Raw genomic sequence first — 23,919 nt, forward strand, 5'->3', positions numbered from 1 at the left:
GTCGATGAGATAGGAAGAGAGAGGTTTTAGGAGTTGTTGTGAGTACACACACACACACACACACACACACACACACACACACATACATACAAATATGAGTTGAAGAGATAGGAAGAGAGAGGTTTTAGGAGTTGTGAGTTTTGTTAATGCTTAAGGAGGAAATTTACAATAAATTCAAAGAAGATGTAAAATGGTGTGAATTTTTAGAAAACCCAGATTCCATAAATTATGATTACTCAGGCTGTGAAGACATATTTACATCCAGGATTCTATATGGATGACTACCGAAACATGATGAGTATTCTAGTCTGCTAAAAGTACTGATGATGACAAATACCTGTTTGAAAGTTTGTCACTCATTATATTTAAAGTATCAGCATTCATGCTTGATTAGCTGACTGTATGTTAGAAGCTGCAGGAAATGTTGGTGAGTGAGTGCCAAATCACCAGTGTTGTGAAGTCTAGTGTACTGTTGGCTTATGTGACTCCTAACATAGGGAAAACAAAACAGTAATTATCAAAATTGCCATATACATGATTGGCAACTGAGAATGTTAGTTACAAAAGTGTGTGCTGCAGTAGTTTTACATGAAATAAATTGCTAAAGTGGTACACAGTGGTTATAATAGTAAATTTTGTAATTTACTGTGCAAAATAATCTTTTGTATCTGATCCAATAATACAAAATATAAAACATTGATTTTTTTCTTAATCACAAATTGGCTTTTGTGGATAATGTTTTCATGAATTGTAGACATATTGCTTGATGCCCTCATTAAGCAGGTTTTTTTTTATGAAGTGAACATATTTTGGCAAAATACAAATATATTATATCTATTTACAATACATTTTATAAGCTTGTAATTAAAAAGTTAATTATATTAGTTTCTATTACTGTGGTTTTACATGGAATAAATTACCAAATTAACACAAAATAAAGATTATCTAGAATTTCGATTTAGATATATTATGTCAGATCCAGGTCTAGTACAGTCTCCAACAATCATTCTTTCCTTCTCATCCGGTAAGTCTCCCCTGATGCGCACTTCTGGGTGAGTTTTCTAAACTCTGCCCCTTTGCCTATGCCGGCCGAAGTGGCCGTGCGGTTAAAGGCGCTGCAGTCTGGACCCGCAAGACCGCTACGTTCGCAGGTTCGAATCCTGCCTCGGGCATGGATGTTTGTGATGTCCTTAGGTTAGTTAGGTTTAACTAGTTCTAAGTTCTAGGGGACTAATGACCTCAGCAGTTGAGTCCCATAGTGCTCAGAGCCATTTGAACCAACCCCTTTGCCTAAACCCCTTTAGTTCCTTTCACTTCATCCCTCTTCCTTTCCCTTCAACCCTTCTGCTGGAAGAAGGAGCTAGTGGCTCCAAAGCTTGCATAAGTAAAACTTTTTTATATGTGTGTTCCCCTGCCACTGCTTGGTGAGTAGATTTTCTATCTATCCAGTTACATTATATTGTCAAAAATTGATTATTTTCGTTGTTATATTTACAGTTTCTATTAGATCAATGTGTGTTTGCAACTTTCCACTTCAATATATACATCATTACATTATGGGTTGTGTCACAAACAATATCTCAACAAACTTGTTCACACTATACGTAATGAAATACATAAAATACAGGTTTATGACCTCCCTGATCCCACTAGTTTTACTCATTAGTCTTCTACATGAATAGCAAGTTCTATACAATTAAAAATTTTACCTCTCCAGTGTTTCTTCCTTTACACATGACCTAAACAAATATGAACTCAAAATAATACTACATACGATGTGTCTAAGTACAGGTAACACAATTCCAGTGTTAGAGTTTCTTCCAATCACATAACTTTTCACTAACTACAAGATGTGATCCATTCTCAGTGGTATGTAATATAAAATATAGAGTGTCTGTTTCACTTTTATTTCACAAAATATTCCTACAAAATATCTGTTAGATGTCACAATAGCACATTACCATTTTCTTGCAAGAAGAATCACTGCTATTTGTTTGCAATTTGTTTCCAGAAATTACTTATGAAATAATACTCTTTTACTTGATTAGTGACACAAAGCTTTACAGGTGTCATTAACATTGTGTTCCACCATATAGTCTCTGGCAATACACATGAGTAAAATATACTGAGATGTGAGACATTTGGTATAAGGTTCATCTGCACCGTTTGTTCCACTACAAACAGTTGGCCTAACCACTGGCCATGAGAACTACCTAATTCCAGAATCTTTTTCTTTTTATTGAACTTAAAACTGACTTTGGTGTTTTAACTGTTGAAGTCTTCTGCATGTTTCCCACACCTACAGCTACAAGACAGTCCTCTACACTAAACTCTAACAATTGATCATATCTATTGGTGACACACAATTTGCAGTTGTGTGAATATATCCTCCTCCTAGCAGCCTTCCTACCAATTGCCAGTTCCAATTCCCAGTGCCCTTCTCCCTCCTCATCCTATACCGAGCAAGGTGGCACAGTGGTTAGCACACTGGACTCGCATTCGGGAGGATGACAGTTCAATCCTGTGTGCAGCTATCCATATTTAGTTTTTCCCTAAATCGCTCCAGGCAAATGGTGTGATGGTTCCTTCGAAAGGGCACGGCTGACTTCCTTCCCTATCCTTCCCTAATCCAATGAGACTGATGACCTCGCTGTTTGGTCTCTTCTCCCAAACAAACCAACCCCAACCCCTCATCCTATCTAGTCTGTCCTTTGTGTATTATAACTGCACATGGAGGATACAGATCTTACACTTCTGCTCCTCCATTAACTTACTTTTTCTACATATCCTACACTTCCAAGAGAGGCTCTCACCTGAATACCAACTGTCTTTCCCATTGCATTCCCCCCAATTAGAATACTTTGTACAAATTTTACACCATAGCCCAGTACTCACAAATCTATGACAAAGCCTACATTTTTCCATCATGTTAAAATTTTTGTAACTGTAAAGAAAAACTGTGCTTGTACATTACCTAACTTGTGATACTACGTTAAAATAATTTTACATAAGGAATTAACAAAAAACATTAGAACACATGCAGAGGAATAAAGTCTGTACTCCCTCTCTCTCTCTCTCTCTCTCTCTCTCTCTCTCTCGCTCTCTCTCTCACTCTCTCTCTTTCTCTCTCTCTCTGTCCATCTGTCTCTCTCTCTGTCTGTCTCTCCACTAACAGATGGAACAAGAAAGGGAGTGACTAATCGCTTCCTTAATGAGCACTGTGATTTATGCAAATAGGTCATTGTAAATTAACAGCAAATTTTTATCAAAAATAAAGAGAACGCCAATGCGATCCAACACAGATGTACACCTAAATCTGCCCTGTCTCCCCTCTTGACTCTCTTTGACAAAGATACTGTTCAAGGTTTTCCCAATATACTATCTGCATAAATGGTTTTCAAGTGTTTGAAGAAAATATAGAAGATTTCTTTGAGGCAACTGCTCAGCATCTTCAGACACTGCTGCAATATAATAATGATGCTGTGGTGAGACAATTTATCTGGTGGCTCACTAGAAAAGGGCTTTCAGATAAATGGCAATTGTTGTTTAAAATGATTTGTGTCTTTCTGTTCCTCATTTTCTATTTTGATATACTTTTTGCTCTTTCATTTTGCTGATGACCTTTCTTTTTATGGAAGACTCAACAAGCTCCAACATTTTGTTGTTCATTGTCTTTGCCTTTTATCTATCTAACTGTACTATTAATGATATGAATATAATAGAGGGAAACATTCCACGTGGGAAAAATATATCTAAAAACAAAGATGATGAGACTTACCAAACAAAAGCGCTGGCAGGTCAATAGACACACAAACAAACACAAACATACACACAAAATTCAAGCTTTCGCAACAAACGGTTGCTTCATCAGGAAAGAGGGAAGGAGAGGGAGAGACGAAAGGATGTGGGTTTTAAGGGAGAGGGTAGGGAGTCATTCCAATCCCGGGAGCGGAAAGACTTACCTTAGGGGGAAAAAAGGACAGATATACACTCGCACACACACACATATCAATCCACACATATGTGGTATACACTCGCACACACACACACATCCATCCGCACATACGTGGTATGTGCGGATGGATATGTGTGTGTGTGCGAGTGTATACCTGTCCTTTTTCCCCCCTAAGGTAAGTCTTTCCGCTCCCGGGACTGGAATGACTCCCTATCCTCTCCCTTAAAACCCACATCCTTTCATCTCTCCCTCTCCTTCCCTCTTTCCTGATGAAGCAACCGTTTGTTGCGAAAGCTTGAATTTTGTGTGTATGTTTGTATTTGTTTGTGTGTCTATCAACCTACCAGCACTTTTGTTTGGTAAGTCTCATCATCTTTGTTTTTAGATATATAACTGTACTATTATGTTCATATATGTTTTGCGAATGTTGGGTAATTTGGTACCTCTTTTTTTCTTCATATTGTACCTTGCAATTCTAGACTCCATTACATAGTTTTCAACTGATGGTGTTGCAGTTTCTTAATGTGGGTCTTTGATCGCTGGAGTCCCTACAGTTATCAGAATAATCGTGAAAAATATAAAGACGATGAAGAGAAACGAGAATTTGATTTAAAAGAATGCCTTTGGTTTTGTATGACATCTTTAACACCACAGGTAATATCTTTAACATGTATTTGTGTATTTATATTATGACTTTCAATAATTATAATGTTAAGATTCCAAATTTAATCCATAATTACCCCTTATGAAGCATGTTACCATACATTAACATTCATGTAATGTGTGACTTTTATAGATATAACATGCTACACTTCATACTGTCTGTTGTGAATAAAATCAGTGAAATATTTCATTATTTGTCACATAGAGCTTTTTCTTGTACTAATGCAGTTACAGTAACAGACTGAGTCTGAATGGAACTTCCTGAACAAATATTTTAGCTGATATGTGAATAAAATTTTAAAATTCCAATACGTGATTATACTACATCTGACACGTTTGTAAAACATTTTAAAATTCTAGTATGTTAATGTCATACATTTGAGGTGAGTGAACCATTCAGTCATTTCATTATTACATTAACTTTAGTGTTTTTTGTACTAAAAGGAGTATTTGCATGATAAAACTCTAAATTTACAAGTATTCTGACAAGTAATCAGAATGTACTATCAGGGGATTGAACTCCCAGTAGTCTTGATAAACACGTATAAAAGTTTGGATCAGATGAATCAGATGTTCTGGAATGTTTATGAATGAACCTATTTCTGATATAGATACCTTTATGTTGTTGCTGAAGGAAGAGTGTGCCCAAGAATTTGTTTTCTATTGTTCATGAACAGGGAGGGGCACCTAAGAGTATAGTTTGTAATCATTTATTCGTTAAATTAAATTTTTAGTGAATTTGTAAAAACCTTTATGGTACAGTTTTCACACTGAATTTCCCTTTCTAAAATATGTAAATAATACTGCTATCATTTTATTATTGATAGATTTGATTCCTTTGTTCCTGTTTAATATGCAATTTGGATGAATAACAAGGGTAATGCCATATCAGTGACGTCCACAAAATTTAAATAGGAATTGTTACAATAATAATTTGTCAATCATCAATTATTGTGAATCAGACTGGAAGAATTTTATGACACTTAGTAACCAAATATAAACTGATGCTATTCCCCACCTTTCCCTTTTCACCCAGTTTTTACCTCCTCTTTTGACACTTTATGGTGAAAATATGCTTCATTTTTTCTTTTTATGGAAAATCCAAAAAATATGTGCTGGTAAGCAAAAACATTATGACTGCTGTCTATTGTGATGTTGGATGCCACCTGGTAGAATTGCGGGCATGTGACATGGCAGCAAAAGTATGTCAATGTAATAGACACAGATAGGGAATCTCCCTAGCAAAGATATGAGCTACAAATGGTGAAATACATTGAGATAAGTGACTTTAACAAAGGACACATTATTACTATGCAGAACCTATGAACGAGTATTTCAAAAAGAGTGAAGCTGGTTGAAAGTTCATGTTCTACTGTCATGAGTATCTACAGAAAGAGGTAGGACAGTGAAACTACCACTAGGTGCTAAATGGTTGGCTGTCCATGGTTCTTCACAGAACGTGCAGTTCAGAGGCTTGTCTGTTCTGTAAAGCAGGATAGATGACAATCTGATACATCTATGCTGAAAGAGCACAATGCTGGTGCACACATAAGTGTTTTGGAGCACATGTATATTGTTGTTGAACATGGAACTCTGCAGCAGACTGCCCCTACTTGTTCACATGTTGACCCAAAGACTTCATCAATTGCAATTACAGTGGACATGGGATCATTGGGATTTGACCATTGATCAGTGGAAATGTGTCATCTCTTTGGGTGAATCACGTTTTTGCTACACTAGGTCAATGGTCATCTCCACAAATGCCATCATCAAGGTGAATTGCAGCTCTAAATGTATAGTGCGCGACGGGCATAAGCTGATGGAAACAGTATTATGCTGTGGGAGACATTCTCCTGCAATTTTGTGGGACCTGTGGTAGTAATGCTGATAGCTGCAAGCTGCCTGCATCCCTTCATGCCTCATGTCGTCCCCAATGGCAGTGTCATCTCCCAGCAGTATAATTTTCCATTTCCTGGAACCAGAAGAGTTGAAGAGTATTATAGTGAACTCATGTTGATACTTCAGTGACAAAATTTGCCTGATGTAAATACACTCCTGGAAATGGAAAAAAGAACACATTGACACCGGTGTGTCAGACCCACCATACTTGCACCGGACACTGCGAGAGGGCTGTACAAGCAATGATCACACGCACGGCACAGCGGACACACCAGGAACCACGGTGTTGGCCGTCGAATGGCGCTAGCTGCGCAGCATTTGTGCACCGCCGCCGTCAGTGTCAGCCAGTTTGCCATGGCATACGGAGCTCCATCGCAGTCATTAACACTGGTAGCATGCCGCGACAGCGTGGACGTGAACCGTATGTGCAGTTGACGGACTTTGAGCGAGGGCATATAGTGGGCATGGGGGAGGCCGGGTGGACGTACCGCCGAATTGCTCAACACGTGGGACGTGAGGTCTCCACAGTACATCGATGTTGTCGCCAGTGGTCGGCGGAAGGTGCACGTGCCCGTCGACCTGGGACCGGACCGCAGCGACGCACGGATGCACGCCAAGACCGTAGGATCCTACGCAGTGCCGTAGGGGACCGCACCGCCACTTCCCAGCAAATTAGGGACACTGTTGCTCCTGGGGTATCGGCGAGGACCATTCGCAACCATCTCCATGAAGCTGGGCTACGGTCCTGCACACCGTTAGGCCGTCTTCCGCTCATGCCCCAACATCGTGCAGCCCGCCTCCAGTGGTGTCGCGACAGGTGTGAATGGAGGGACGAATGGAGACGTGTCGTCTTCAGCGATGAGAGTCGCTTCTGCCTTGGTGCCAATGATGGTCGTATGCGTGTTTGGCGCCGTGCAGGTGAGCACCACAATCAGGACTGCATACGACCGAGGCACACAGGGCCAACACTCGGCATCATGGTGTGGGGAGCGATCTCCTACACTGGCCGTACACCACTGGTGATCGTCGAGGGGACACTGAATAGTGCACGGTACATCCAGACCGTCATCGAACCCATCGTTCTACCATTCCTAGACTGGCAAGGGAACTTGCTGTTCCAACAGGACAATGCACGTCCGCATGTATCCCGTGCCACCCAACGTGCTCTAGAAGGTGTAAGTCAACTACCCTGGCCAGCAAGATCTCTGGATCTGTCCCCCATTGAGCATGTTTGGGACTGGATGAAGCGTCGTCTCACGCGATCTGCACGTCCAGCACGAACGCTGGTCCAACTGAGGCGCCAGATGGAAATGGCATGGCAAGCCGTTCCACAGGACTACATCCAGCATCTCTACGATCGTCTCCGTGGGAGAATAGCAGCCTGCATTGCTGCGAAAGGTGGATATACACTGTACTAGTGCCGACATTGTGCATGCTCTGTTGCCTGTGTCTATGTGCCTGTGGTTCTGTCAGTGTGATCATGTGATGTATCTGACCCCAGGAATGTGTCAATAAAGTTTCCCCTTCCTGGGACAATGAATTCACGGTGTTCTTATTCCAATTTCTAGGAGTGTACTGTGGAACCCATCTGAGTCACTAATGGGCACCATCACTGCACACACCGATCATTAGCCCATTATTTGTGCAAATTATATGACCTGTGCAGGGACACCAAATGCCACATACCTCCACAAACCTACCAACAAACTGTCTGCTCCCTGATATGCAGAAGGAGTGATGTATTTCATTCAAAAGATGGATGACTGAGCTATTAAGCAGTTGGTCCTAATGTCTTGGCTCATGAATGTATGCTATTACATTGACTTTCTGGAACAAGCCCAAACAGTATATTGTTGGAAACAGTAACCAACTGTTATATTTAATGTGTGTTTAAATATGTATTTGGTGTTTCTAGTAAATGCTCAAGATTTATATGAGGTAACTGCTCAGCATATGCAGGTACTGCTTTAATTATAAGGTGCTGTTGTGGTTAGCCAATTTATCTGGTGGCTTGCTAAACCAATGCAGATGCCCATCAATGGGGAGGCATTGTAACATCATCACAGATAACATTCACACTCGACCCTCTCCCAGAAACACAATTTATGGATTGTATCAATGAAAAAATTAGCTTTGATTTCAATTTTTTCACATTATAATTAATAGATTAGGTATCGTACAACATATTTAGCTTGGGCACAAACACTTACAGGTCCATCTAGATCACACAAACTTTTACACTTCACTATTACCAGCTTTGGCTACTGCCATCTTCAGATCATAAAATATTCTGATGTAGTATCAACATGAAACTAAACATATAGGTACATAGTAAGTGCACTTACTATCTACCTACATGTTTAGTTTCATGTTGATACTACATCAGAATATTTAATGATCTGAAGATGGCAGTAGCCAAAACCAGTAATAGTGAAGTGTAAAAGTTTGTGGGATCAAGACGTACCTGTAAAATAAAGTGCCAAAAATATGATCATGGACTCATTTTCAGACTTTATGTTTTCAATTGATAACTGGGCACAAACCACATGTAGTGTATGTGCTTGGGAAAGCTGTTTTATCACCTATCTGGCCATCACAGCTTTGAGGTTCTATTAGTGCATTTTCATTAGATTCATTTACCCCTGATATCTTAGCATCATCAAAACTGGTTCCCATATCACTGCTGAAGTGATGTCCTATATCTCTGTTGATTAAGTCATTGTCTATAAATATTTTAACTGTTTCTATATGGAAGCATCCTTGGGACATTGAAGTGGCTGATAGATAGTATCTTGAACTATCCATACTCATGTTGTGTCTGATATCAAAACAGTGGTCAGGAGCAGCAGATCTTTCTGGCGGACTTAGTCCAATGTTATGCCTGTATTCATTGCATTTGTCCTCAACTAATGTGTTCTCTCATACAGACAAGAGATCTTAACACACTTTTGGGATTCTTAGACCAGTATCATCTTTTAAAGAATCCAGCAACATTTGTATTCATACTGGAGAGCAGAAAACAAATTTTATTTTGTGTTCCTTGAAATGTCTGTTGATTTTGAACACACCACTCCTATGAGACAGGAAAACTATAATTAAGGAGTAGTCTGCACCTTAGTATGCACGTAAAACATACTGCTCATATAAAAAGAGGGTACAAGAATATAAGAAACAATAAAATATATGGAAACACACCTACAGCCAAATGTATATATTGCTGATATATTCTATCATCTTTTTTGTACCATCTTAAACTATATCCTCATTTTTTTCTGTTTTCCATCACTCCTTAGTTGTTTCAGAATTCATTGAAGTATGTTCCATCTTTGCAACTAAACTGAAGACTTTCTTTGACATACATGTTTTGCTTCTTTTATTTATGAAACATCTTCAGTGGCAATTTTTAATGTTACTAGTCCATATGTGGGCTCCAACAACTGTGTTTACCCAGTCCTCATAGTCCAGATGGCCAATTTCCAGCATTTATTCACTCACATTAAGAGGGTGCCTTACAGTGAATTAATAGGATATTTGTTTTATGCTACTCAGCATGACCTGATTTAATAATAACAATAGTTTTTATTCAGCATTGAATAATCCAATACAATCCCTAGAAATAACACAATTTCAGGATGTCATTCTTCTGAATACATCAGTTTACAAATTACAAACTAAAGATCTGTAACAATAAATATTACTTGTTAATATATTTTAATTTTTTTTTAATACACAAATAACAGTGTTACATATATCTTCATTATCTTTGGATCACTTGTGAAATACTTAAAACTATGCGCCTGACATAGTTACAAAGCACTTTTCAGGAAGATAAAGAATTCATGCAGAGAATAAAATGGAATTTCAATTAAAGTTATTTGTAGCCTATTTTTATTTTCTACTAGAATTGGCTGTGAGACCTTTTGGTAGGGCACTTCATGCTTTAGCCCAGCATGAAGTGCATTTCTTTCATGTAAAGCTGTTCTGTGACTATTTACATGGTATCTGAATTTTTGTCTTGAATCATGCTGCTGTAGGCCACAGTCTGTTGAAGGCAGAGCAAGAGATTTTGGAGATTGGCTGACACACAATAATTAACTCATCTGTGTACCAGTGTTCACTAATAACTAAAATATCAGAGTTATCAATTCCTGCAATGATACTCAACTCATTGTGCTTATTTCTAAGACTTTGAAAGTTTTTCTGAATAATTCAAATATAAAATTGGTTTGCTGAATACTGGCTTGACAAGTCACTCTACCAGATTCATTGTTTTTAGGACTACAAAAATTGATTTAGGGCTACCAAGCCATCCATCACGCTTTACAAGTTTCCCTGGTCGCCAGCAGTGACTGTTTGTGGGATAACTCCTGTTTGGGTTGGTTGTGCCATTCCATGGCAGTGCACTTATTTGCACCAGTTTGTGAAAAATTTCATATGATTTCCTGACAATCTTTTTACCTATCTTATTCATGTGCATGCAATGAGTTGTGTGGCAGATCTCTTTGTGGCTTACTGACTTAACGAAGACATACTGTGAAATTTATTACATAATGCTTTAAGCCTATCATTTGCTTTACACACATCCATGTTCGCAATAGATTGTTCCATTACATCATGTTCATGTGGAATTTTAACAACAATCACTTTAGTGCCAACTAACTTACCGAGTGTCACTTTGATGTATCTGATAGCATCATTTGCTTAATTTTTAGCTATGTCATTTATACCATCCATGACAAAAGCACAAGAATGATTCACTATCTTGCATATATGGCCTCGCCACAGCAGATAGAGGTGGTTAATATTGAATGTGAGCAACAGCTGTAAAGTCATTTTTATACTCACAATGTTTTGCACTGTTCTGCAACCATGACTGGCTCCATATAATAGAAACTGCCTCTTCTTCTTGTCCTTGCTTCTTCTGTTATTCTCTTGGAACAAGGTATGCTCTTAATTATATTAGTTACTATCAAAGTGATCCAAAGGTATACCATTGGAAAGGCTTAAAGAGAATAATACATTATATAAAAGGAACAGTAGATTATGAGATGCATTATAGAAATGAGGACAACATTTAAACTGTAATAACTTATGCTATCTGGGTGAAAATCTCACATAGAAAATCAACATTAGATTACGCTGTCAATCTCCTGGTGTCACTGTAAGTTGAGGTACTCAAAATCATAGTACTGTAGCGTTTTCTTTTACAGAAATAGAATCCTTACCTCTTGTGTTGTAGAATCTTCATGCTTTGAGAAGCTGTTCCATCACCTAACAATTTTGAAAAATGAAAAACTTAAGTCAGTCTTGTATTGCTTCTCTTTGTAAATGGGGATGTAAAAGACTAAAACACTTAGATGTTTAGTATGAGTTTGCTGGAGACATGTTTGAAAAGGAAAACTGATCTCCAGTACATTGCTATGGAAAACCATTTAGGTGACATTTTTGTAAAATTGTTGTGCAGGCAAGAATTTGAGAAATTGTCACAAGGATTGTAAATGTCTAAAGTTGTAGACTAATGTTATATAAAACTGAGGCAAAGTGAAAGAATAGCAGTTCTATATGTGGCTCCTTATGATTTCATTGCCTTGTATCCATCTTCAGCAATGAAGAGTTCTTGGTCTATTATTACTCTTTAAATGCATTTGTTTATGTTTTTATTAAGTGTGTCACATATTCTTATTTTCTTCATTGAATAAATTAAATGAAGCTAAATTTTCTTGCTTGCAACCATGTTCCGCTAACAATTTTCTCAACATCAACAGTCATAAAACAATAACCATAAATGCAAAAGAAAATTGGATGCATGCCTTATTCACCATTTGCTCTACAAATCATCAAATAATGTAGAATCAAGAATGGCAGATTCTTGTTAACTGCATAACAAGTAGTAATATTCAATACAAATATGACTATTCTTGCAGAAAACAGATAACTTGAAAGGCAGTCACTCTGATCATTGGAAGACATATGAAAATAAATCTTAGAAAATACACTATTGTTCACATTTTATTTTATTTGAACAGATAACTGGTTTTGACTTTACATCATCACAGATCTTAAAGAGGAAAATAATGTGTCTCAGAATTTGTGAGACTTGAACATGAACCCATTTTGGAGCAGCAGAAAAACAAGTAAGGCAACAACACAGAGGACATACAGTCATTAAATGAATTGACAAAAAAATGTGTGTTATACTTAAACAATGTACACTCCTGGAAATGGAAAAAAGAACACATTGACACCGGTGTGTCAGACCCACCATACTTGCTCCGGACACTGCGAGAGGGCTGTACAAGCAATGATCACACGCACGGCACAGCGGACACACCAGGAACCGCGGTGTTGGCCGTCGAATGGCGCTAGCTGCGCAGCATTTGTGCACCGCCGCCGTCAGTGTCAGCCAGTTTGCCGTGGCATACGGAGCTCCATCGCAGTCTTTAACACTGGTAGCATGCCGCGACAGCGTGGACGTGAACCGTATGTGCAGTTGACGGACTTCGAGCGAGGGCGTATAGTGGGCATGCGGGAGGCCGGGTGGACGTACCGCCGAATTGCTCAACACGTGGGGCGTGAGGTCTCCACAGTACATCGATGTTGTCGCCAGTGGTCGGCGGAAGGTGCACGTGCCCGTCGACCTGGGACCGGACCGCAGCGACGCACGGATGCACGCCAAGACCGTAGGATCCTACGCAGTGCCGTAGGGGACCGCACCGCCACTTCCCAGCAAATTAGGGACACTGTTGCTCCTGGGGTATCGGCGAGGACCATTCGCAACCGTCTCCATGAAGCTGGGCTACGGTCCCGCACACCGTTAGGCCGTCTTCCGCTCACGCCCCAACATCGTGCAGCCCGCCTCCAGTGGTGTCGCGACAGGCGTGAATGGAGGGACGAATGGAGACGTGTCGTCTTCAGCGATGAGAGTCGCTTCTGCCTTGGTGCCAATGATGGTCGTATGCGTGTTTGGCGCCGTGCAGGTGAGCGCCACAATCAGGACTGCATACGACCGAGGCACACAGGGCCAACACCCGGCATCATGGTGTGGGGAGCGATCTCCTACACTGGCCGTACACCACTGGTGATCGTCGAGGGGACACTGAATAGTGCACGGTACATCCAAACCGTCATCGAACCCATCGTTCTACCATTCCTAGACCGGCAAGGGAACTTGCTGTTCCAACAGGACAATGCACGTCCGCATGTATCCCGTGCCACCCAACGTGCTCTAGAAGGTGTAAGTCAACTACCCTGGCCAGCAAGATCTCTGGATCTGTCCCCCATTGAGCATGTTTGGGACTGGATGAAGCGTCGTCTCACGCGGTCTGCACGTCCAGCACGAACGCTGGTCCAACTGAGGCGCCAGGTGGAAATGGCATGGCAAGCCGTTCCACAGGACTACATCCAGCATCTCTACGATCGTCTCCATGGGAGAATAGCAGCCTGCATTGCTGCGAAAGGTGGATATACACTGTACTAGTGCCGACAGTGTGCATGCTCTGTTGCCTGTGTCTATGTGCCTGTGGTTCTGTCAGTGTGATCATGTGATGTATCTGACCCCAGGAATGTGTCAATAAAGTTTCCCCTTCCTGGGACAATGAATTCACGGTGTTCTTATTTCAATTTCCAGGAGTGTATATTGGTGAATAGGGATATGGGAATGGAACTTCATTAATAATTGCTTGAATAACCGGAAAAATTGATTGGAAAGAAAACTTGAAAGAAATTTGAAGGTAATTTATGAATTTGTGCACAATCCTGAGTGAACTATAACTGACACCAATATCAACAGACCTTTAATATCGATATATTTAAGGTCAATAAACACAATTTGATTTATGTTCTGCTTCACATGAATTCCATTGCGGTTAGTCTTGATTGTGACAATGCTGATGCAGGAATGCTCCTCCAGATATCACATAAATTCATCTTGTTTGCACCGAACCTCTTGATGCAAGATCTCGGTGGTGAGTGAAATGATGAACAGATAGGAGTTGACTTCTTAACTGTGTGAATAAATATTGCTTTTCTAATAATTTTTTATAACACTTTTAACGAGCAGTTGAAATACACATTTTTAACAACGTTGGTGTGATGAATCCAAGCATATGTCCGTACACTGCCACTTCTCAAAACAAAAGTGTGAAGATACATGAGTTAATAAATTGAAGAGCATAATTCTTACTTTGTTTCATACAGATATTTAATATATATAAGAAAAGAAAAGAATGAAAAAATAATATTATTCAATACAATTGCCCCCCACTGTGCACTGAGGTCATACGGAGGTGCCCAGTGTCTGAGCTTGTTTCCCTTCTTGAGGTTTGATAATCCTGGCCATAGAGGCATAGCCTTTAATTTTGGCCACTGGCGTTATACTGAATGCTTACCAATTGATATGGGCATGTCAGCTTCTTTTAACACATGTATATATAAGTTTTCTCTCCTAACAAAGTGCATGATGTAACTGCATAGTCCCATTGTTGACAGTCAACATCTGCACAGTGTTTAGCTTGTAAAGTATGGACACACATCCCAATGTCTGTTATTGCCACAGTTCGCACCCTCATATCCCATGCGAGGCTAGAGTGTCCATGTCATTCATTAACAGTAGCTTTCACTGCACAAATCTGTGAAGCTCGTGTTCAGTGGCATGATCCTCTCTGAAACCTTCAATGCGGTGACAACTGGTTTCCATATCAGTGGCCCGAGGAATTTATTTCACCTTGTTACTCTCACTTATTTAGTGAGAGACCAGCCATACATCTGACATCTGTCAACAAGGTAGATTCCTTGCTGCTTTTATGACATTGTCAAGCACAGAAAATTCATTCTATGTGAAATATTGCTGTTTTTAGTTTACCACGTACACACCTATGTATTGTTTTAACATACATACACATAGCACTTTGCAGCTGTGTTTCATATGTTTTTGTGCTTGATTTTTGAGCATCTTTCATACAGTTGCATTACATAAAGTTTCTGTAGTGTCCTTTCCTCATACTCTACACATAACATAATAAAATACAATTACAAAATACACTTGTCCTTTTCATTTGCTGACATGACATTATCGTCGCTCATATACATTACAGTCTGTAACATATTTTCTCCCCTTTTTATATACAGGGTCATTACTTGTCATTTTGTTTCAGTACATTTTGTTAGATTTCATTTTCATTACATTATTCACTTCCAATTGTAGGGGTACGTATTTTACTCTCGTTTTGTTATATATGCTTCATATAAAATTCATACACTAATAGATTCTGTTTTCATTTATAGCATAAATTGACATACATTTCATTTCAATTTCAATGACCTCTTGTCAGAGCATAATTATCAAATCAAAAGAATCAAAGAAGTAAACAATAGTTGCTACAATAGATGCTACGTGTCACTCAGTTAACTTCACATGGCCTCACCTCTCTAGCATTCTCCAGGAAGGATCTACATACTGCAGGATTGTGGAAATTCCTTGAAAAGGCGCTTATGTGCTCAGTTATGTCTTGTTAACAGACTTAACTGTGATCCCAAGAACAAAATAGTTTGTTGTTTACAAACACAATTAAAATCTGATGATAACAATTGTATCAAATACTTATTCAGTGTTTAAAAATGCAGCTGCATTTTTAAACACTGAATAAGTATTTGATACAATTGTGTTCATTTTATAAATGATAACCATTTCATATCCTGAGGTTTACAGAGTTGTACCATCAATATAATATGTTACATATACTGAGTGTAAAACAATGTTTACATAAGTAACAAACGTGCGTAAAAATTTCAATGTAATTCAGGTGTTTGATGCTTTCATGGGTATTCAACACTCACAGTAGTTAGTTTTCAACCCCTTGGTTATTTGGTAGTACTCAACCTTAGTTCAGCATCGTGATATGCAATGTACTGCAACTGTTTTCTCCTTCACATACCTTTACACTATCACATTCATACATATTGTAAACTTACAACTATATTCACTTGTGATGTGGTCCTTTCTTATGTTTATATGGTAACTAACACTCTACAAGCATTCATCTTTCTTCACTTGGGTATATGTTGATGCATTGTACCCTGGAATAAAAAACTTAATACTACTTAAAACTAAATCTTCATAGGTAAGTTTATAGTGGCTTGATGGCTACTGATACCTTTTTCATATATTCAACCATGTATTCATTCACTTCAGAGTGCATTTGTGCTATCATAAAACTAATTTAATGTCATGTTGCATCTCTACTTACCTTACAAATCTGAAAAATAAGGTGTATGAGAGGTGCAGTATGACCTCTTATTCAGTTTGCCACTTATACTGTATTCGTTTGTTTACCTCCATATTAAAGTAGGTGTGCCTCAGGGATCTGTACTGGGGCCCTTCCTGTTTCTGATAATGATCAATGACCTCCCCTCATTTATTAGATCCACCACTGTTTTGTATGCAGATGATACGACTTTTCTTCATAGCAGTAACAATCTTAATGATCTTAAAACCTGTGCTGAAAATACACTCACTAATGCAGCATATTGGTTCAGAGCAAATGGTTTCCTGCTAAATGAAAATAAAACTCAGCAGATAATCTTCACTCTAATAGACAAGCCACTATCTGATGACCCTAGTTCTGTTAAATTCCTGGGAGTTTATTTAGACGAAAAGTTATCCTGGGGCCAACATGTAAACTATATTAGTAGTAAGCTATCTAGAGTAATTTATTTATTAAGACAACTCAGAAATTGTGTACCCGAAACATACATCAGATCATCTTATTTTGCATTTTTCCAAAGTATAATATCCTATAGCATTATCTTGTGGGGTAACTGTAGTCATATACATGACATCCTATTATTGCAGAAGAAAGCCATTAGGATAATTACAAATTCTTCACATAAGGCTCACTGCAAACCCTTATTTACCAAACAAAAAATTATGACTGTAATAAACCTCTATGTATACAATGTCTTAATCTTTACGAAGAAGAACCTACAAGATGTGAAACGTAGAGAAAATGTACATTGTTACAACACAAGAAGCATCAAACACATATACATGCCTTACCACAGGCTATCAAAATCAATAAATAGCTATGAAGTCACAGGGCACAAACTATTTAATAAGCTGCCACATGCCATACAGGATCTTCCTGAACATACATTCAAAGAAAGACTGCATGAATGGTTTATTGCCCACCCGTTCTATGATATCAATGAATTCTTCAACTGTAAAATGCAGCAATCCAACATATGACCCACTGTACATTTATCGTAATATAAGCTAAAATATTTCAGTAGTCAATACCTTATCACACTGTATTATAAATTGTAACTTCATTTGACGTTGTCAATTGCTGTAATGGCCTAAAGACAATAAAATCTTTATTATTATTATTATTATTATTATAGTGAGACCTTTCTCATCCATCAAGTATAATTAGTGCATGCACTTTCAATACTTAAATTTGTAAATATTGTCATATATAGATATAATGTATATAGTAGCATAGCTTAAGTCTTGTAGTGTCCCTTTCCTGTGTATAAAATCTGTTACCTTATCTCTGTGTGTGTGTATTGTGTAGATAGGATAGACTCTCTTTTAATTTTTGATGTCCCTGTATATTCAATAGGCTTTACAAATGCTAGTGTGGGCTGTAGCTCATCAAATTTATTTTGGGTGCTCCAGCCAGCTGTATCTTCTGGCGTGCATGTGCTTGTGGTTCATTACTAACTTGCTCCCCAATGCACATGCGGGTGCATTGCTCTGATGCCACTTGCATTGTGGTGAGTTGTGTATTGCACTGCATGCTACCACACATTTCACAAATTCATTTATTTGTTTTCAACTGAGCTACACGCAAGGCGAAGCATTGTGTTTAGAGTATCATCATCTCTAGACACATAAAAATAAAATTCTTCCTTGTTACAACCACTCATCTTATCATTTACACATTTGACATATAAGAAAAAACACAAAAAAAATTCCTTTACAACTACCAACATAAATTCTGGAATGTTACTTTCCAGCAGTCTAAGTCTAAAATTATTATATATATATACAACTTAGAGGGTATACAACCCTTTTTTCAATATGTAAACATTTTCAGCTCATGCCCCCACTCTCCTCCTAGGTCACAGAATGGGGGCCTACCATGAACAGTTCAAGTATTCTGGCACCGCAGTGGCATCGGTCTCTGGGTTAGGCGTAACTTCCACTATATGGACTGTTCGTGTTTGATTACGCCATTTAGTACACTGTGAGGCTCTCAATTGAAATTCTCTATGTCTTTGCATGTTACTTGGCATATATGCGTTACTTTACTGGCTGAATTCTGCTGTCTGTGGATTATTCGGCTGTCTGGTACTGTTTTGTCTTTGTCAAGTGATTGGCTGATTATTGCCAGTAGCTTGTGTCTGTATGTATTGTACAGGCTGTCCATACTCCACTTGCCCATTGTAGTTGTTTTTGTTAAATTTTTGCCCATTTCTTTTATATCTGCCCTTGAATTTATGGCTGTCTCCATTGCCATTGTGACTACCATTACTGTTACCATAGGTCTGTGTAGGGTAAGGTTGCCATCCGTGCTGTACTACGAATTTGTTGTTCACTTGTTGGTCTATAAATCTCTGTACCACTATATACATATTAACAGGCTTGGATTGTACTGGTCTCTTTGTGTATAAAGTCTATTGAGTCCAGTACAGATAGAAAGGATTCGGTGTTTTGTTCCAGAATTATAGTGAGTTTTTCCCTAATGTGGGCAGGTAGATGGCTCTTTAAAATTTTCAAGATGTCTACTTGAGATACCAGTTTAATCCAGTATCTAGTTTTATTCAAATATTTTTCAAAATAGCCACTTAGCTTCCATGTTTGCTACTGAATGGAGCTGGTTTGATTACCTCATGTCTGAGCCTCTCATGTACGGCCTCAGACCAATATTTATCCAGAAAGGCTCTCTCAAAATGTTCATAGTAGTGAGAACATTCCGCCATGTCTGTAGCCCATAGTTGAATGTTACTCTGTGTGTATCCAACAACAAATCTAATTTTCTGGGCTTCGGTCCGTGTACAATATAAAAGATTTCGAAATGCTCTGACAAACACCACGGGGTTGGTTCTTTTCCCTTCAGAGGTCATCATCATCATCAGTGTTCTGCCTAAAGGCAGGTTTTCACATGGTAGTTCTCCAGGCTGTCCGGTCTTCTGCCATCCTCTTCAGGTCTTCATAATTTCCTCTTCCCTTTATGTCGTCTATCACCTTGTATCTCCTTCTTCCTCTCAGTCTTCTCCCACAAACCAATTCTTTCCTAAGCATCTACTAGCAAGCACTCCCTTCTTTAGAGGTAAATATCAGAAAGTGTTGATGCTTAATTAAGCCATCATCTGCAAGTAATGTTGACAAACACACTGCGCTGTCAGTTACAGCCATGTTTAAGTTCACTTTTGGTGTAGCGCATGGAAATTGTGCTTGCTTGACTGCCGGTAAGTGTTACTGCATTCTGCAACCTTTGCTATTTTCCTTCAATGAGCTAGCCACGTATTGTGCTGAAAATGATGTCCATCAACCTCAATGCATTTGGCAATACATGTAACGACATTCCTCTCAACAGCGAGTAGTTCGCCTTCAGTAATGTTCACACATGCATTGACAATGCACTGACGTATGTTGTCAGATGTTGTCGGTGGCTCATGGTAGCAAATATCCTTCAACTTTCCCTACAGAAAGAAATCCAGGGACGTCAGATCCGGTGAACATGCAGGCCATGGTATGGTGCTTCGACGACCAATCCACCTGTCATGAAATATGCTATTCAATACCGCTTCAACTGCACGTGAGCTATGTGCTGGACATCCATCATGTTGGAAGTACATCGTCATTCTGTCGTGCAGTGAAACATCTTGTAGTAACATCGATAGAACATTACGTAGTAAATCAGCATACATAGATTTCCATCAATAAAATGGGGGCCAATTATCCTTCCTCCCATAATTCCGCACCATACATTAACCTGCCAAGATCGCTGATGTTCCACTTGTCGCAGCCATCATGGATTTGCTGTTGCCCAACAGTGCATATTATGCCGGTTTACATTACCGCTGTTGGTGAATGACACTTTCTCACTTACAAGAACGCATGTAAAAAATCTGTCATCGTCCTGTAATTTCTCTTGTGCCCAGTGGCAGAACTGTACATGACATACAAAGTCGTTGCCATGCAATTCCTGTTGCACAGAAATATGGTACGGATGCTATCGATGTTGATATAGCATTCTCAACACTGTCGTTTCTGAGATTCCCAATTCTCACACTATTTGTCTGCTACTGATGTGTGGATTAGCTGCAACAGCAGCTAAAATACCTACTTGGGCATCATCATTTGCTGCAGGTTCTGGTTGACATTTCACATGTGTCTGAACACTTCCTGTTTCCTTAAATAACGTAACTATCCAGCGAATGGTCCAGACACTTGGATGATGTCATCCAGGATACCGAGCAGCATTCATAGCACATGCCCGTTGGGCATTTTGATCACAGCAGCCATATATCAACACAATATCGACCTTTTCTGCAATTGGTAAACAGTCCATTTTAACATGGGTAATTTATCACGAAACAAATACTGTCCGCACTGGCGGAATGTTACGTGATACCACGTGCTTATACGTTTGTGACTATTACAGCGCCATCTATCACAAATCGAAAAAAGTGGTCCAACTAAAACATTCATCTTTCTTTACGTACTACACAAATATGTAATAAAAAATAGGGGATCCTAATTAAAAAACGGAGTTGATATCCGTTTGACCTATGGCAGTGCCATCTAGCGGGCCAACCATAGTGCCATCTGGCATCTGGTTTCCCCCTTCAAGTTAGACGAGTTTCCTTCTTTGAAGTTTTTTCATTTGATGCTTATTTCATGAGATATTTGGCCCGGTCACTACCAATGGACCACCCTGTATATAAGAAAAGAAAAGAATGAAAAAATAATATGATTCAATACATTGGGTACAAATCTTAATGCTGTACACTATTCACTATCACATACTTTGTTAATCAGTTCAGTTAATGAGTATGTATCTTCTATGTCAGTCTATTATAAGCTCCTTGTTTTTCTGCTTCCACATAATGCATTCACATTTATGTTTCACAAATTTGTAATACTTTATTTTTATCTTCCTCGTATGGAGTTTTGGATGGCTGTAAACTCGTGACTAGTTATCTGTTCAAATAAAACAACACTGGAAGAAGGCTGGGAATTCTGTGATTTATTTGAACAGATAGATATTTCCATGACACATATCTGAATGATCATCTAGATAAAATGCAAGGAGTAGAAGTCAAGATATAATGCTAGGACTAGGAGTCAAACATCAGCTATTTGACTTAATATTGATGTAACAACTTTTTTTCAAAGCAGTGGATTTCTGTCAATTTTTTGTGATACACTTAACATTTTTAAGGCTAGATCGCCATAGCACTCAAATCTTAGTTATTTTTTACCACATTTACTAACAATTGCTTAATTTAATTAATATATATCTTGATTTATTCCATGTTCTCTCCTTTATGATGGGATTCATGGAATAACAAAAATAAAGCACTTTTTAATAGCTGATAGTTTTCAATACACTTCACAACTGTTTACTGAACCAAATTTTCATTGTCTTTGCGTATAGAAATGTGGAGTAAGTTTTTCATGATACTTATGTTTTATAGGGAGGAGGAGAGGCTCCAAAAAACCTTTCAGGAAGACTCGTAGCAGCTACATGGTGGCTGTTTGGTTTTATCATCATTGCTTCATACACTGCAAACCTGGCTGCATTTCTTACAGTGTCACGTCTAGATACACCAGTGGAATCACTAGATGATCTCTCTAAACAGTATAAGATTCAGTATGCTCCTATTGCAAACTCCTCAGCGCATGTATACTTTCAACGAATGGCTGCTATTGAAAATCGATTTTATGAGTAAGTTGGCATTTTTATAACATCTCACTATTCTGTATATGTGTACATGACATCATTATTACTACAGCTGTTGTTTAGCATTGCTGCTTCTTTTTAGTACAATCAGCTTAAAAAGTTTACTGCTCTTCATTTCAAATTCTAAGCAGTGGGATATGTAATGACTTTAAACGCAGAACATTAGCAATCCTGTGACTGTAATTTGCCTATCCAATCAAACTTAATATTTGTTCTCCATTTTGACACAAACATCTTACAAAACAAATTATTCTCATCTGGGAGAGGGGAAAATGGTAGTAATGGTGTAAGAATGCAGAAAATAAAATATAGCTTTTGGCCACAGCCTTCACACGCGCGCGCGCTCACACACGCACACACACACACACACACAGGGAGAGAAGCACACACGAGATGCTGGAGTTGGTTGTCAGGTGTGCATTAGGTATTTGTGTGTGTGTGTGTGTGTGTGTGTGTGTGTGTGTGTGTGTGTGTGTGTGTGTGTGTGAGTGTCTTACTTTACTGATAGAGGTTGTGTCCAAAACCTATAAGAGTGTCTTTTAATCATGTCTATCTGCAAGTTGGTGTGTCTTCTTTGTGGTAAGTGGCAATCTATCTTTTCCTATATTCCTCCCTGGAGTTTCCATTGTTTGAATATGAAGTATACCATTATTCAGTGTCACACTTTTTGTAAAGCATTTTATGAGTGGATGTAAATAGTTTTTATCAGTATACATTTAGACAAGTAATAAAATAGATGGAATGAGAACATTGGCCATCCATGCTGCTTAAGTAGATAACATTGCAGCATTGCAGTGGATTTGAATTTCTTTCTGTCCATTCAAACTGCCTCTCAGAATATGAATGACTTATAGTGCCTTCCCCTTGCAATCCCCATTGTAATATAGGCCTACACAGGGTAGCAGCTCTTCTAGGAAACCAGGAATTCTCAGGGAATTACATTTTACGTGGAAAAAATAAGGGAAATTTTATGGAATTTCATGTATTTTGTAGAATCTAAAGGAATTCTGTGTTTTTAACCTAACATTGGAATTTAATTTTATTGAGCTTTATAAACACAAAATTTAAAATACTTAACATTTCAAAGTGTGTTAATTATTTGAATATTAGTCTGTACAAATTATCAACATTTACAAACTGCAGATAAACTACAGGAGATTGGGAAAAAGGATGTTGTTGAGCTTCAAACGATTACTCTAGGATTACATTATGACCCCGTATGTATCAGATACATAGCAATCATGAAGATAAGATTAGAATAATTACTGCATGCACAGAGGCATTCAAACAATCATTCTTCCCACACTTCATACGTGAATGGAACAGGAAGAAACCCTAATAACTGGTACAATGGGATGTACCCTCTGCCATGTACCTCAGAGTCATTTTCAGAGTATAGATGTAGATATAGATTTAGATGCTCAAACCCCA

General features: G+C 38.6%; 1 protein-coding gene across 1 annotated transcript in view; it reads left to right on the top strand.

The window, feature by feature from the left end:
- LOC126183845 (ionotropic receptor 25a) overlaps nt 1–23,919 on the top strand; it is a 442,093-nt gene that overhangs the window by 277,332 nt on the left and 140,842 nt on the right. The window contains exons 12-13 of the mRNA XM_049926116.1: nt 4,471–4,609; nt 22,223–22,473. Of these exons, the coding sequence (XP_049782073.1) occupies nt 4,471–4,609; nt 22,223–22,473 (390 nt within the window). The remainder of the gene's footprint in view (nt 1–4,470; nt 4,610–22,222; nt 22,474–23,919) is intronic.

The sequence above is a fragment of the Schistocerca cancellata genome, chromosome 1, assembly GCF_023864275.1.
Source record: "Schistocerca cancellata isolate TAMUIC-IGC-003103 chromosome 1, iqSchCanc2.1, whole genome shotgun sequence".
NCBI classification, from domain to species: Eukaryota; Metazoa; Arthropoda; class Insecta; order Orthoptera; family Acrididae; genus Schistocerca; species Schistocerca cancellata.